General features: G+C 39.7%; 1 protein-coding gene across 3 annotated transcripts in view; it reads left to right on the forward strand.

Annotated features, from left to right (window-relative positions):
• The window catches only part of Meis1 (Meis homeobox 1), a 140,861-nt gene that overhangs the window by 79,088 nt on the left and 47,919 nt on the right, over positions 1–13,854 (forward strand). For all 3 annotated transcript variants that reach the window (XM_085829096.1, XM_085829095.1, XM_085829097.1), the window contains one exon: positions 290–435. In XM_085829096.1, coding sequence (XP_085685222.1) covers positions 290–435 — 146 coding nt within the window. The remainder of the gene's footprint in view (positions 1–289; positions 436–13,854) is intronic.

Genomic DNA, 13,854 nt, shown 5'->3' on the forward strand with positions numbered 1-13,854 from the left:
AAATAATTACCATGGCAACAAAGCCACTCAAGAGATGGATATTTCCCTCCAGTCCTTTTGCCTTTATTACTGATCTTTGAAAGACTTTTTATATATATATATATAGGCATGATTATTTTTGAGCTGAGACCTTGTTCTTTTCTCTTTGTCTTGGAATTTTAAAAAAAGTACCAAAGAAACTACTAACCGTTTAACTGATCTTTTGGTTTTGTTTGTATCCAAAGGCATTCTATTTGAATAAAGCATGTTAAGGTAGCATCAGTCAAAATTTGATTCACTATATTTGCAGGTGATGGCTTGGACAACAGTGTAGCTTCCCCCAGCACAGGTGACGATGATGACCCTGATAAGGACAAAAAGCGTCACAAAAAGCGTGGCATCTTTCCCAAAGTAGCCACCAATATCATGAGGGCGTGGCTGTTCCAGCATCTAACAGTAAGTGGATTCTAAATGACATATGTAAACTAAATATGGACAATGAACCAGTTTTGATAGAGGAAAAAAAAAAAAAAAAAAACGATCCCTCTGCGCTTCCTACATCACTGTGTTCCCCATTTTTAACCAAGGGTTAGCACTTATTTTCTAGACCCATACCCTAAAAATCAGGAGCTTCGTTTGAAGTTCCCTATTGTAATTGTGTTAATTTTCAAAAGTTATAAGGCTCGGGAGCCCATGTGTACTTGTGGTTTTATGAATGTATGTTAATGTCATTGCTTTTCCAAGTGACTCTGAAGTGCTTCCAGCTAGTTACTAAACTTTCTAGAAGGAGAGTAAAACCCTTCCTAGAGATGGTAACTGGAGTGAGCACTGCCTAGTGCATGACCCCCAAAGCCAACTATAATGTTTGGATGGAAGATGGTCATATAATTTGCTGTACAGTGGCTTGAATAGACCCTTTCATTACAACAGTTATGCGGTGAGTCACCCCAGTGAGAGTTGTCCCTGCAGTTAGAGCTGTAAAGGAAAACAGCAATACACAGGCAACTCTTCCTGTGCAGTCCCCTGGGACTTTTCTAGCAGAGCAGCAGTTTATATTGTCTGTTTGAGTACTGCTCCTTTCACTGCAGGAATTCTAGAGATGTGAGAAACTAGAGACTTGGGGCTTTATGCCAACGGGGGATTTCTTTAGTTTGCTGATTGTTCTGAATGAATTTCATGCTCAAAATATTTATAATCACAATCTTTTGGTGGCTATATTGTAAGTGTATGGGGGCTTTTTAGCATTTTAGAAAGAAGCCAAACTAAAAATCTACGGATAAAATAATATTCTAAAATTGAGTTAAAATTGTTGACCAGGACATTTTCAATATTACAGATGGAGGTTAAAATAGGGGTATGTAGATGAATAGAAGCTTAAAAATTGTGACTTTGGCTTCAATAGACGTACTATTTTAAACTTGGATTGCTTTTCTTAAAGGCTTTTCTCCCTAAATGTGAAAGCCCATAGCCTGGTGACTCGCACTCGCTTGCCGAGTTTTCCAACCACATTCTTCAAGAGTTGTTCTAGTTTAAAGGAACATACTCAGTGGTATATGAAAGCAACATTAATTTTGCTGCTCTGGATAGGGGCTGTACCTCCAATGACACTCAAGGATATAAATTAATCCACCTTCTCCAGCCCTGATGAATGAAATAAAAACTGAGAGCAGCTGCAAAAAACCAAAAACAACAGTTTTCTCTTCTTCCCATAGTGATTCGAAACATGGTCTAAACCAGTGCTTCTCAGCCTTTTAAATGCTGTGACCTTTAATACAGTTCCTCGTGTCGTGGGTGACCCCCAACCATAAACTTATTTTTGTTGCTGCTTCATAACTGTCATTTGCTACTGTTAGGAATTGTACTCTATTATATATATGTATATATAATATATATGTATCCTGTGCATATATATATATATATATATACATATATACATATATATATATATATACACATACAGGATATCTGACCCACAGGTTGAGAGCCTTTGGTCTAGGCAGTGTTGACCATTTTTAAGTAAAGTTCATGAGATGGTTAGCACTGGAAACTACTGGTTTAAGACACCATGACTTTGACAATGTATTTGTTTTCCTTGAAAGGACCCTGATTTTGTTACTTGTCTAAAATTTGTTGCATATAGGTGAATGTTTTGTAGTCTGCCTTATGTAACTTTCCAATGATGAGTATCAACCATGGCTGAACTAGAGAAGGAAGACCGGTGGTACCCAGGGCAGATGATAAAAGCATCATTTACAGAAGAGGTGACAGTCAGTCTGGGTGCTCATGCTGGGATGCTGTGAGTTTGTCTGAGAGCCAACTGGCTGATGGTTGAGTCAAATCTGCAGTAAGAGTCAAATCAGGATGGCCCTGAACTTACACCAAGCTATTGCTATTTCCTGTCTTAACAGAAAGAAGAAATAGATCTCGGCTCCCTTCTCAGCCTGAGATGGAGGTTCGGGGTGACTTGACTCTGAGATGTCCCTGAATAAAATGTAGTCAAATATTGGTTAGGACAAAATCAGAGAGATAAGAGCAAGCTATCTTACTCATCTGCCAAGTTTCCCAGGTTGTATCCCTGTGAAGAACCATTCAGAGATCAATACCATCTAAAAGAAAGAAAAATCAGACACCAAGTCCTTTCTAGTGGAATGATTTTTACCTATAGCATAATGCTTCTGTGAACTGTGTATTACTGGGACAATTGTAATGGAAATTACCCACGAGCTGATTTGTGGAGGCCTGGCTGGTTGCCCTCCGTCACTCACTCGTGTGGATCACTGCCCTGGAAGAGCAGTCCTCCCTCCAGGCTTCTTGGGCTTTCTATGAATGTCTGTGGAAGTTGCCTTGCAGTTTCTATTGGGGACTTGTGTTCCCTGACCCACCCCAGCATCTTCTGCTCATAAAGAGCTCTGGGCGATGAGAACGGCTTCCAAGAAGTCAGTTCCTCTGGTCACAGTTTTGAAAGTAGAGCTATAGGGCATGGGATGCTTTCAGCCACCTACTTTCTCCAAGGAGAATCCACCCCACCTCCTGTAACAGAAAGAGCAAGTGGATTTCTATTTTCAAGGAATTCCCCCCATTTTTTCCCGATACTTACAGAGAGAATGTCTGGGGCACTTAGGCAGGATTACAGTCAGGAGCTGATTCCAATAAATTCTATGGAAAAAGCAATAGATTTGAAGAGTGTTACGGAGTGTCCTAGCTGCTAATACTGACCCTATGGTAACTTCACTTCATGTCCTAGTAGCTCTCTAGGGACACATACTTTTTCCTTGAGAAAACTGTCACAGATCATAAAACTATTGCATTATTTCTATGTGATTACTGTGGTTTGTCTGGAAACTACATTATAAAATATTGCTTCACATAAAAGACCAATCAAAACTCTGATTAATTAGAAATAGTCATATCCATTTATTTGTAAATTATAAATAAATTTTTCTTAAATACCAAAAGGTGTATTCTTAAAGCTGGAACACCTTGTAGAAAGTAAGTTGCTAGTTCTTTCTTCTTTCTTTCTTTCTTTCTTTCTTTCTTTCTTTCTTTCTTTCTTTCTTCCTTTCTTCCTTTCTTCCTTTCTTCCTTTCTTCCTTTCTTCCTTTCTTCCTTTCTTCCTTTCTTCCTTTCTTCCTTTCTTCCTTTCTTCCTTTCTTCCTTTCTTCCTTTCTTCCTTTCTTCCTTTCTTCCTTTCTTCCTTTCTTCCTTTCTTCCTTTCTTCCTTTCTTCCTTTCTTCCTTTCTTCCTTTCTTCTCTTTTCTTTTCTTTTCTTTTCTTTTCTTTTCTTTTCTTTTCTTTCTTTCTTTTCTTTCTTTCTTTCTTTCTTTCTTTCTCTTTCTTTCTTTCTCTCTTTCTTTCTTTCTTTCTTTCTTTCTTTCTTTCCTTCTCCTTTCTTTCTTTCCTTTTTCTTTCTCTCTCTCTTTCTCTCTCTCTCTTTCCCTTCCCCTTTTACAATAAATGAACAGATCCTTCTATTGAGTTTATTCATTTTAAAAGTTGAAAGGGCTTTCAAGCATTTGTGTGTTAAAGGCGTAGAAAAGGCTTTGCAGCCAGCTGCAGGGGAAGAAAACTGTGTTGGTATTCAGTTAGCCACAGGTAGATTTACTCAGTCACCCATGTCACTAGTCCAGAGAACTAAAGGCTGTTTCTTGGACTCACAGACTGTAGCCATCTAACCTGCATACTCATGTATAATAAAAACAACAGGAGCGAAGGAAACAAGTCTGAGGCTCTGGTGATTATCGAGTCAATCCCTCCAGCTTAGACTTCCTGAACATTTGTCAGTGTTGATAAGTAGGGAAAGTCTCTTCAAAGAAATGATTCCCTTCAAGAGAAAAGGCTGGCTGACATGATTTAGATAGTTAATAAGAGAGAAGCGGAAAGGAAATAGAAGCATTTATTCATGGAGATGCTTGTGTTTGCCTGAAGACAAACCATTGCACACAATTACAAGCTACTTAATATCTTCATGAGTCAGAATCAGTTTGGGACTTATGTCACATCAAGATATTTCCCCTTCTCCTGGGCATTATCCCCAAAGTAAATGCATACTATGTCTTTGGACTTCTGCTGGGTGTGTTCCACATTCCATATCACTTACTGCGTTGTGTTGTAAAGATATGTTCCTGGGCCACTTGGGATGAAGAAAAGAACTAAGTACAATGTTTCAGGTTAAAAAAAAAAAAAAAAAAAAAAAAGCAAGGGTCTTTAGTTTCCCTACCTTATCATATTGCATTTTAAAGTTATAATCTAGTCAGAAAACTGGTTAATGATGGTCTTCTTTAGAATGTGCTGTGTTTGTGTGCTCTTGTTTGGAGGCTCTGTGTATTCCCGGCACCCTGAAAGTTGGGAGAAGTGGTGGTCAAGATACAGACTCAGGTGGAGAAAGTATTCAAAGGTCAAAGGTCATTACTTGGTTTTAACTAGAAGCCAGTCTTCCTGACTCCCAGTCTTTGCATTGATATGAGGATCCCCTCAGGTTAATCCTTATAAATGTTGTTTCTGAGACAAATACACATATTTTCTATGTGTGCCTGCTTCCTTTATTTCTTTATTTTCTCTGTGTGAACATCTAGCCTGGAAAATATTTTTGTATGTGTGTGGCCAAATTCATGGCTCAATAACTGATTTATAAGACCTTCATCTCATGGATACAGCCAGTGTGAGGGCTTGTAGAATCTTCCAGATTGAGAATGGTGTTTCCATAGAAACACTATTAGATGAAAAGTGCCCTGCGGGTCTGCCACTCTACTCATGGAGCAAATGGAATTGGACTGGGAATTGATTGCTCCAGAAGAGACAGATGTTGTCCTCTGGTTCTGCTCTTGGTAACAAGATCTGTTGGAGGATCTCAGTGTCATAGCCTTGCGAACAGTTCTGGAGGAATCGCCAGCTAGACACTGCAATCAATTATTGCAGTGGGAAAGTTCTAATTGATATCTCAATGGCTTTTTTTGTTGATCAAGGTACTAGAGAGGTCAGAAGGCACACCAGTATCCACACAGGGAGCAATCAGTGGCATTTTCTTTTCTCCTTATATCTTTCTTTCTTTTCTTCTTTTTTCTTTCTTTCTTTCTTTTTTTTTTTTTTTTTGGTTTTTTTTTGTTTGTTTGTTTGTTTTTTTCAAGACAGGGTTTCTCTGTATAGCTCTGGCTGTCCTGGAACTCACTTTGTAGACCAGGCTGGCCTCAAATTCAGAAATCTGCCTGCCTCTGCCTCCTAAGTGCTGGGATTAAAGGCGTGCGCCACCACTGCCCGGCATATTTTTATTTCTTAACAGTGAATATTCTTAGCCTGTCTTACCTGTTTAGAAAGAAGTAGGGCAGATTTTAGAAAGCAGAGCTGCAGGTCATCTGTATTTGTGAAAGCTTACTTGAGATGTCAATCAGGGTAATACAAAGTTCTGCAGCCAGGTGGTCTGTCTAAACCAACCCCAAACCACTTTGATTCTCATGTGCCTGGCTAAGGGAAGTGGTTTATAATTAGAGCAATTAAATTGCATGTGTGTGTGTATGTGTGTGTGTGTCTCACTGAAAACCAAGGCTTTGCAATGTGCTAAGCCAGCCCTCTACTACTAAAACATACCTGTAATCCAGAATTTTGATTTTCTTTTTACAACTTGCAGCAATCCTCCTGCCTCGGCCTCCCAAGTGCTGGGATTGCAGATATGAATTGTCATGCATTATTTGCAGATATTAAATCGCTATACTTAAACACTAGTAGGGAAAAGTGAAAGCTTTTCTTTCCAGATGTCTATGGACCACATTTAAAACAAGCTCTTTCCAACACAGAAGAGTTCCTCTGTGGTCATTTCTTTTCCCCTGGACTCACACTTCCTTTGCCCATAGTTAGGTTCTGCTGGCACTAACTCAGGCTTAGCCAGTGAGGCTCCTTTTGAATCTTAAGAGATGGCTGCAGCTTTTAACAACTCAATGGCAGCATATTCCAGCTCTGATTACATAAGAACCCTGACTGCTTCTCATCCAAGTGGGAATCACCTGTCTCAGGAGGAAAGTGGAATGGATTATTTAATTATTGGAGAGATGGGAATGCCCTCATTATTCTGTGATGTGCATCATCTAAACTCTGTTCACTCATGGAGATGGAATGAGGGGCTAGCAGATTCTAGAGCAGCTGCCTTCTTTTTTCTTGGTAGTTATTGAAATCCTAATGGATGGGTGATGAATTTTCTTAGGTCAGGTAAACTGAAAAGGCTACAGCTGGAGTTCTTCACCCAGAAGAATTGGAGTTAATACTAATGATCATTGTGAATTAGAAGATCAAAGGGGAGCATAGTCCTGTCTTCAAGTTCTTGCCCCAGAGGCCATTAGTGACCTGGCAGGGCCCTCTCCCAGCCTTTCCCCCACCTCTTCCTATTGCCTGTTCTTTCTTGCCTACTCCTAGCTGTACACCTTTGACCTGGTGTAATTATGCTCTGTTGATGAGGAGACAGAAAAGAGAAAACAATCAAATGTGAAAACAAAAGCCCAGCTTCACACAGGTACGCAGGACTCACAGAGAGGATGGCATTTCATGCTCATTCCCAGCTGTGAGCGGAAGGAATGCTTGTCCTCAGAAGGCTCTCTGCTTTCCCTGATGCTCACTCCCTCCTCAGTGGGACCTTTTGTAGGGTCTAGCTAGCAACAGCCAGCAATAGCTCAAAATAGAAAACTCCTTTCATTTCCTAAGCCAAGAAAGAAATCTAGCGAATTTGGTTTCTTGGCATATGCTTTTTCATCCTGGATTCTAGGAATCAAACCCGGGGCCTGCACATGCCAGGAAAGTGCTCTACCACTGAGCCACACCCCCAAACCCTCTGATGTACTCTTAATTGGGCTAATTAGATAAAGATTGAGTTTAAATCAAAAGTGTCCACGTGAGCTCATGTTGTTAGGCTGCTTGTGGCTGTACACATGACTGAACTCCAGCCATCCTTCAGACTTCAAAGCCCACGTCAGCAGTATGTCCGCCTTTTATTCCAGTTAATGACGATATGTTTGCTAAGACAAACTATCAAACATGGTCAATGAATATGCATGCAATTGATCCTTCTCAGTTTCTCATGTAAGTTAAAATTGGGTTACCGCATGTCCACGTCTGGAACTATCTTCTGTTTTGTCCCACACTAAACTCACTCAATTCGGTCTTTAGGAATTCTGTGTTACAAGTCTGACTGGTTACTTTCTCAGGGTCTGAGAGTCCTAGAAGCCAGCAGTGGCATCAGAATCCATAATCCCAGGACTTTGGTGTTCCAAAAACATGGGCAGAAGCTTTGAAAGTTTGAGGGCAGCCTGGCTTACTAGAGAGTCTATGCTGCATAGAGAGGCCCTTTCTCAAAAAAATCTGACCAAATGAACAAAAAAGATAAGATCCCTGGAAGGTACTTTGCCCTAAAGAATGGGGGTTTGACTAAGGGAAGTGTAGGTTGGTTTTGTTTTCTAGAAGTACAATTTTTGTCTGATTCGCTTTAGATTGGTTGTTTGGAAAGAATTAAAACTATATGTCATGGAATTAGATGGCTGTGTTTGACATAATTGGAAACATCCTCTTCATACCTCAGTTATTCTAATGGAAGTACTACTATACATACATGTTTATTTTTAATAATATATTTGAATATGAATTTTTCTGCAGGATAAAATGTTAAACCTTTGCCATTTCTGCCAGCAACCTATTTTGCTTCCAGTCTCCAAATTAGTCATGTTGTCTAGTTTTTCCATTTCTGTTTATGTCAGCCTCTTCACATCTATTTCTGTGAATAAATACCAGAACCCACAAGAAACATAGGAATGAAAAGGCTACTCTAACAACAGTTCTGCACAGAGGGAAGTTAGAGCAGGAACGGAAGCAGAGGCCATGGAAGAGTACTGCTTACTGGCTTGTTCCCAAGCTTACACTTGGTTACTTTCTGATAGCTCAGGCCTATCTATCTGCATAAGGATAAAACCACCCATAGTGGGCTGGGCCATTCTACATTAATTAGCAATCAAAAAAATATCCCAGATGTGTCCACAGGCAATATGGCACAGGCAGTTCTTCAGTTGAAATTCCCTCTTCTTAAGTGTATGAATTTGGCATCCAATATTAATCGTCATATAGCCCATGCCAGTAGTCAACCAAATAGGGGAAGACCATATTATAAAGGATTATTTCTTGGGTCACAAGTCCTTTTGATCATGACCCAAGCTTACTTGAGTTATACAGAATAACTTGAGGTTGCAAATTTTACTTTATTGATGCTCCAGTTCAGTAATGATAATGATTATTTAGTTTTCCACCAAAATGATTGCTTGTGACATAGGCACCTCTGAGTGTAGAGGCTCAGGTCTGGGATCACCTCAGGGTGTCAAGGATACAGTAGAGCCAGAGATGGTGGCTCATGCTTGTAACCCCTGTAGTTGAAGAGTTAGTCAGGAAGATCGAGAATTTGGGGCTAGTTTGAATGAGTTACACAGCCAGACCAGTTCTCCAAAAAATCAGTTTCTAGGGAAGGATCTCAGTGGTAAGGAATTTGCTGAGAGTCGATAAGGGCCTAGGCTCAAGCTTCAGCTTTTCAAAAACATCAAATCAAACGTCACCGTAACAACCCTCTCTGATTCCTTAACCCTACCCAAACCACAAAGCAATACTATGAATGGAACAGAAAAATAATTCTAAAGAACTCAGATAGGACACTTGGACTCCTCTTTTTTGTAGGCCAGCAGAGAAACTCTGGGCCTGAAGGGGATATGTCATGAAGCCTTCTGACATTGCAAAGCTCCTTCAGCCTTGCTTTCTGGACATACAAATAAATGCCCTCACTCAACAATTACCACCCAGTGGCCATGGCTTCCAGTATAAAATACATGATCTAAAGACAAACCTTAAATAACTTGATGTGTATGAATGTTAGCATTCTAAGTTAGTTGATAGTTAAGTGAGATATAATTGGCCCACTTTTATATTAATTGAAATATTGTTAAATAGAGATTCTTGGTTAGTACTTGAATGTGAATGTCTCATTGTTGTTGTCTTTAAAAAGAAAATGGATGAAGGCAATGTATCTCAACTCTTGTTGGAATCTGCTGTTTAGTTCTTAGAATCTTAGTGGTCCACTGTTATTTTATTGTTGCTGGAGTCCCTGAACCACCCAAGAGCTTCCATTGTCCTCGGACAAAAATGACCCTGAGAACTTGGCATCTTAGAAAGTTCAGAAGTCTAGAGGCCAGGAAGGTCATCTGTTCACATAAACATCGACTCTAAGAAAAAAAACACAAAAATAATTTTCAGGCCAGCTTACAAAAGTTTAGGAATAATTCTTACATTCCAAATGTTACAGGGGACGAACTCCACAAAAATGACTTCACACACACACACAGCACACAGCACACACACACACATACACACACACACACACACGTATAAAGATTGTCTCTTCCCTTTATGTTGTTGCTTTATTGATTATTTTGACATTGGATCATTTTGCCTTTTAAGACTCTGGGAAGAAAAAAAAAACAATTGATCAATGGCCTGAATAAATTCTAATACCTATGTCTGTGGGGATTTGTAATGAAACATTCTTCCACGCACAGTGGACTCAGTCAGTCCTGTAGGTGGGCAGGATAATTTTTCTCAGGCCAGAGGCTCAACACTCACTACATTTGAACCAGGGTCTCCTGACTTGAATGTCTACATATTTCCACCCAGTTGCCTCTCAAATACAAGCGAAATAAAACTGCGCAGTTGCATCATGGGAGTTCAAAGGTATAATTATAACCTCATCTCATAACTAGCTAATTAGTGTATTTTTAAGTAAAAGAAGTGAGTCAGGGAATTTGACCCAAGATTTCCTGAGTGTAGTGTGATGGTGCCTGCTAACTATGGGCCATGGATGGGCCTTCATTTCTAGATTATTTCCTACACACATTTATCCTGACAAAGAGACCAGGCCACAGCCACTGAGAGTTTATGATAATCTTCATAATTTACAATTGTTAGAATTTCAGATTCTAAACACAGTTTAACTGCTCACCTTTCCCATTAGAGATATGCAAATTTCTACCCATGTCTGACAGTGGTTTTAGGGCAAAGACTCTTCCCTCATGCAAATCCCAAGTAACCCTTGAACACAGAATTCAGCTCCTGGAAGAGGTTTTTCCCCTGACACATAGTCAGGATGCCAAAGAGCTATGTCTTTAATTTGCTTTATGGAGATAGAAGGAACTGCTTATGCAGCCCCGATTACTCTTGGACCTATAGCACAACTGTCGTTTCTCAGCAAAGGAGGCTGCTAAACCCAAGAGAATTAAGCTGCTGCTCTGGGGTATGACACAGAGGGCTGATCGTTTTAGAGCTAGTAATAACCAGAATCCTAAAATTCTTATGAATAAAATGTAATTTTAGTAATGTTTCCATAAACAGTGGTAATGGTGGCATTTTAGTCGGCAGTGACATTAGTCACATTGAAATTGCACCGCATCGGCTTTTAAATTACTCCACCTGTCTGTATGAATAGAATGTTCAGTGTAAAAGCAGAGAGACAGCTGCTGTTAATGTCTGCTTCTCCCTGTGCAGATAATGCTGGCAAATCTACATGCATAAAAGACCGGTTTGTGATGGAAAACGGTACCTGACCCCGCTGGCTCCTGAGTCACAAAGCAATACCTTTAATTACCAGTGGCTGTGTTTAGTTGTTGATATAAAAATGTCAGCTTCCAGGAGCGTAACCTCAGGTTCACTCCCTCTAGTAATGTCACTGGCTGCGCACTCTTTCCTTCCACCCACGCTTGTCCTGGGATGAAGGAGCATTTATCTTGATGTGTTTCAGAAACGTGTGTGGCATTAACGCTTAAAAGAGAAACACCTAATACTGTGTGAACTTGATTGATGAACTTTGTTTTTGAAGATTTTTAAAGATTAGTGGAATTTGGGTCTGTCTTTCTAGCCAGGCTAGAAATGCAGCGTGCTGTTTATATCTTCAAAAGACTTAGAAGCCATTTATCTGCTCTGAATGTGCTTTCTCCTGTGACGATCAGGGTCAGGCATTTCACGTAGCAGAAGGGATAATGAATAGTGGGCCTGGAGAATATCACGTGTCTTTCCTAGGTGTCCACATTTCTGCTGGAAGATGATGGAGTTTACTCTCTGGAGAAGCCCATTTTTCTCAGACTTTTGGTGTATTGGAGCAGCTCTGTTGAAATAAGCCTGGGCCAGGCAAGTGGACCCTCTTGTCTGTTGCCAGCCACACAGTCGATGAAATAGCAAACAGGAGCTATACGTGTCTGGCTCATTTGCAAGCATTCTTTTTGACTTCTTTCATACAACTGGTGTTTCCGTGTTTAATTTAACAAGGAACGCGTAGTAAATGAGAGCTGCTGCCCGAGTTCCCACTGTGAGCGTGTTTTGCACTTGGCTCCCTAGTGACATGGCAATTTGTGAAATTACGTGATGGAGTAATTAGAGGAAGCCAGGGCTCCTGATTGTTGCCATGCGTGTGCGGAGAGGGTTTGTTACGAGGAGGGAGGGGGAGCAAAAAATAGATTATTACCCTGGCAAGTTGGCTCAAAGATTCTTCATTTATTTGTAAACAGAATATTTAGTGACCGCATAGGAAGTAGCTGTAATCGCCAGCTCATAAAGAAACCACAGCAGAGCCTTTGCAGCTTCACAGAGTGCTCATGTAAAATTTAAGCTGGGAGGCAGAATCCCTGGTAATGTAATTAGGATCTAATTTACCACCCTTTGCACACAGATGTAATAATGTCTAGATATTTATTCTATCTTTAAGCACGTTACATATACCTCAGTGCAGCCGTTACTGAACAGAAACAGGTGTGCGCACTTTCCTAATTCATTTTTACACTGTAAACACATAGCAATTGAAGGGAAATATTTACCAAAAATGAGGGGAAGGAATGTCTGCAAATGAGGCAGTAATGGACAGTTGCCCTTTATGTACTGATGGATTTCTCAATGGTTAAGTAAATTAAAGCAAATGCTAGAAAAATCAATAGGCCAGCATAGTCTTGGTTTTGCCTCATAGACTTCAGGACAGAATGACAGATGTGGTATCTATGACCCATTTAAGTATTAATGCTTGAAAAATTGCTTCTGCATGCAAGGCTGTAAGCTTAGAAACATTCTGTTATATTAAATTATGGACAATAGTATTTTTAAGTGTATGTGGAATTTATATGTTTCAGTTAGGCTGTTCTTATGTACTGTAGTGATACTGGAAGATTGGTTGTCGGGGTAGCTCCATAAATCAGATGTGAATATTCCTGCATGGAAATGTCTTCAAGGGGCTCCAGTTGAAAGGTGTAAATGATGTATTTTGAGTGGATGTGTACACTGAAGTGAATATGCTAACTAACACTATACATGAAGACCAAATTAAATTTAATTAAGGCGTAGATACTCGGAGCCTTTGGAAAAAGCCTGAAAATAACACTCAAATATGGCATAATTCAATTAACTTCTGGGCTACAAATGTTATCTTTTATATTTGAACTAGCAGAAGTAGCATGTTACATAGATGGGCTGTCACAGGGTGTAGAATATTAGAATTAATCTAAAGATTGGAATCACCTTCCGGAAATATACAGATGCCTGTTGTATTTCTGTTGTCTATAACACAGAACTGTTCACTTTCATAGTCTGTTCATGTTTAGAAAAATGAATTACGCCAGGTGCAGTGGCTCATACCTTTAATCCCAGCACTCAGGAGGTTGAGGCAGGCAGATCTCTGTTTAAGGCTAGCCTGGTCTACCTAGCAAGTTCCAAGATAGCCAGAGCCACATAGTGAGAGACAAAAAAAAAAATCAATTACTACCTTCAAGACAATTTATATCATATCATAGTAAGTTTGTTGACTGCTAGGGGTAGGAGACAAGAGACAGGTTGAGAGGCAGATTCATGTGGACTTGTTCATTAGAGAGTGTGGTTGTGTTGACATTATCATGTTGGTGGCTTGCAGTGAGCTGTTTACCTTCTTGTTTAGTCCCCATCTCGGTGATTGGAGCTTCCCTTCCCTTCTTTACCTAGAATAGGCAGACATGGTCCAGACTGCCTCTGCATACTAAACATCATATGTAAAGGTGATGCTATGTTAAATAAAATCACTGAGGTGATGCAATGGAAAGACACAGAGCAACTGTCTAGATTCTTCATAGAAGACACTGCCATGATTTTTATTTCCATACAGCATTTATAATATATAATCATAGCATCCTCTTGTATTTATATCATGAGACTTACATTGAGCACATTCAGAAAGTCATGGAAGCATAAAGAATGGCCTTCAAAAGTTAAAGGCTGTTTTCTAAAACTTCAGAAAGTAGAAATTATGACCAACTTGAAGATTATTTGCCTAGTTTTATAGAAATGATCCTTGGAATTTTA

The sequence above is a fragment of the Mus caroli genome, unplaced genomic scaffold (assembly GCF_978045245.1).
Source record: "Mus caroli unplaced genomic scaffold, Mus_caroli_1 scaffold_13, whole genome shotgun sequence".
Classification (NCBI taxonomy): domain Eukaryota; kingdom Metazoa; phylum Chordata; class Mammalia; order Rodentia; family Muridae; genus Mus; species Mus caroli.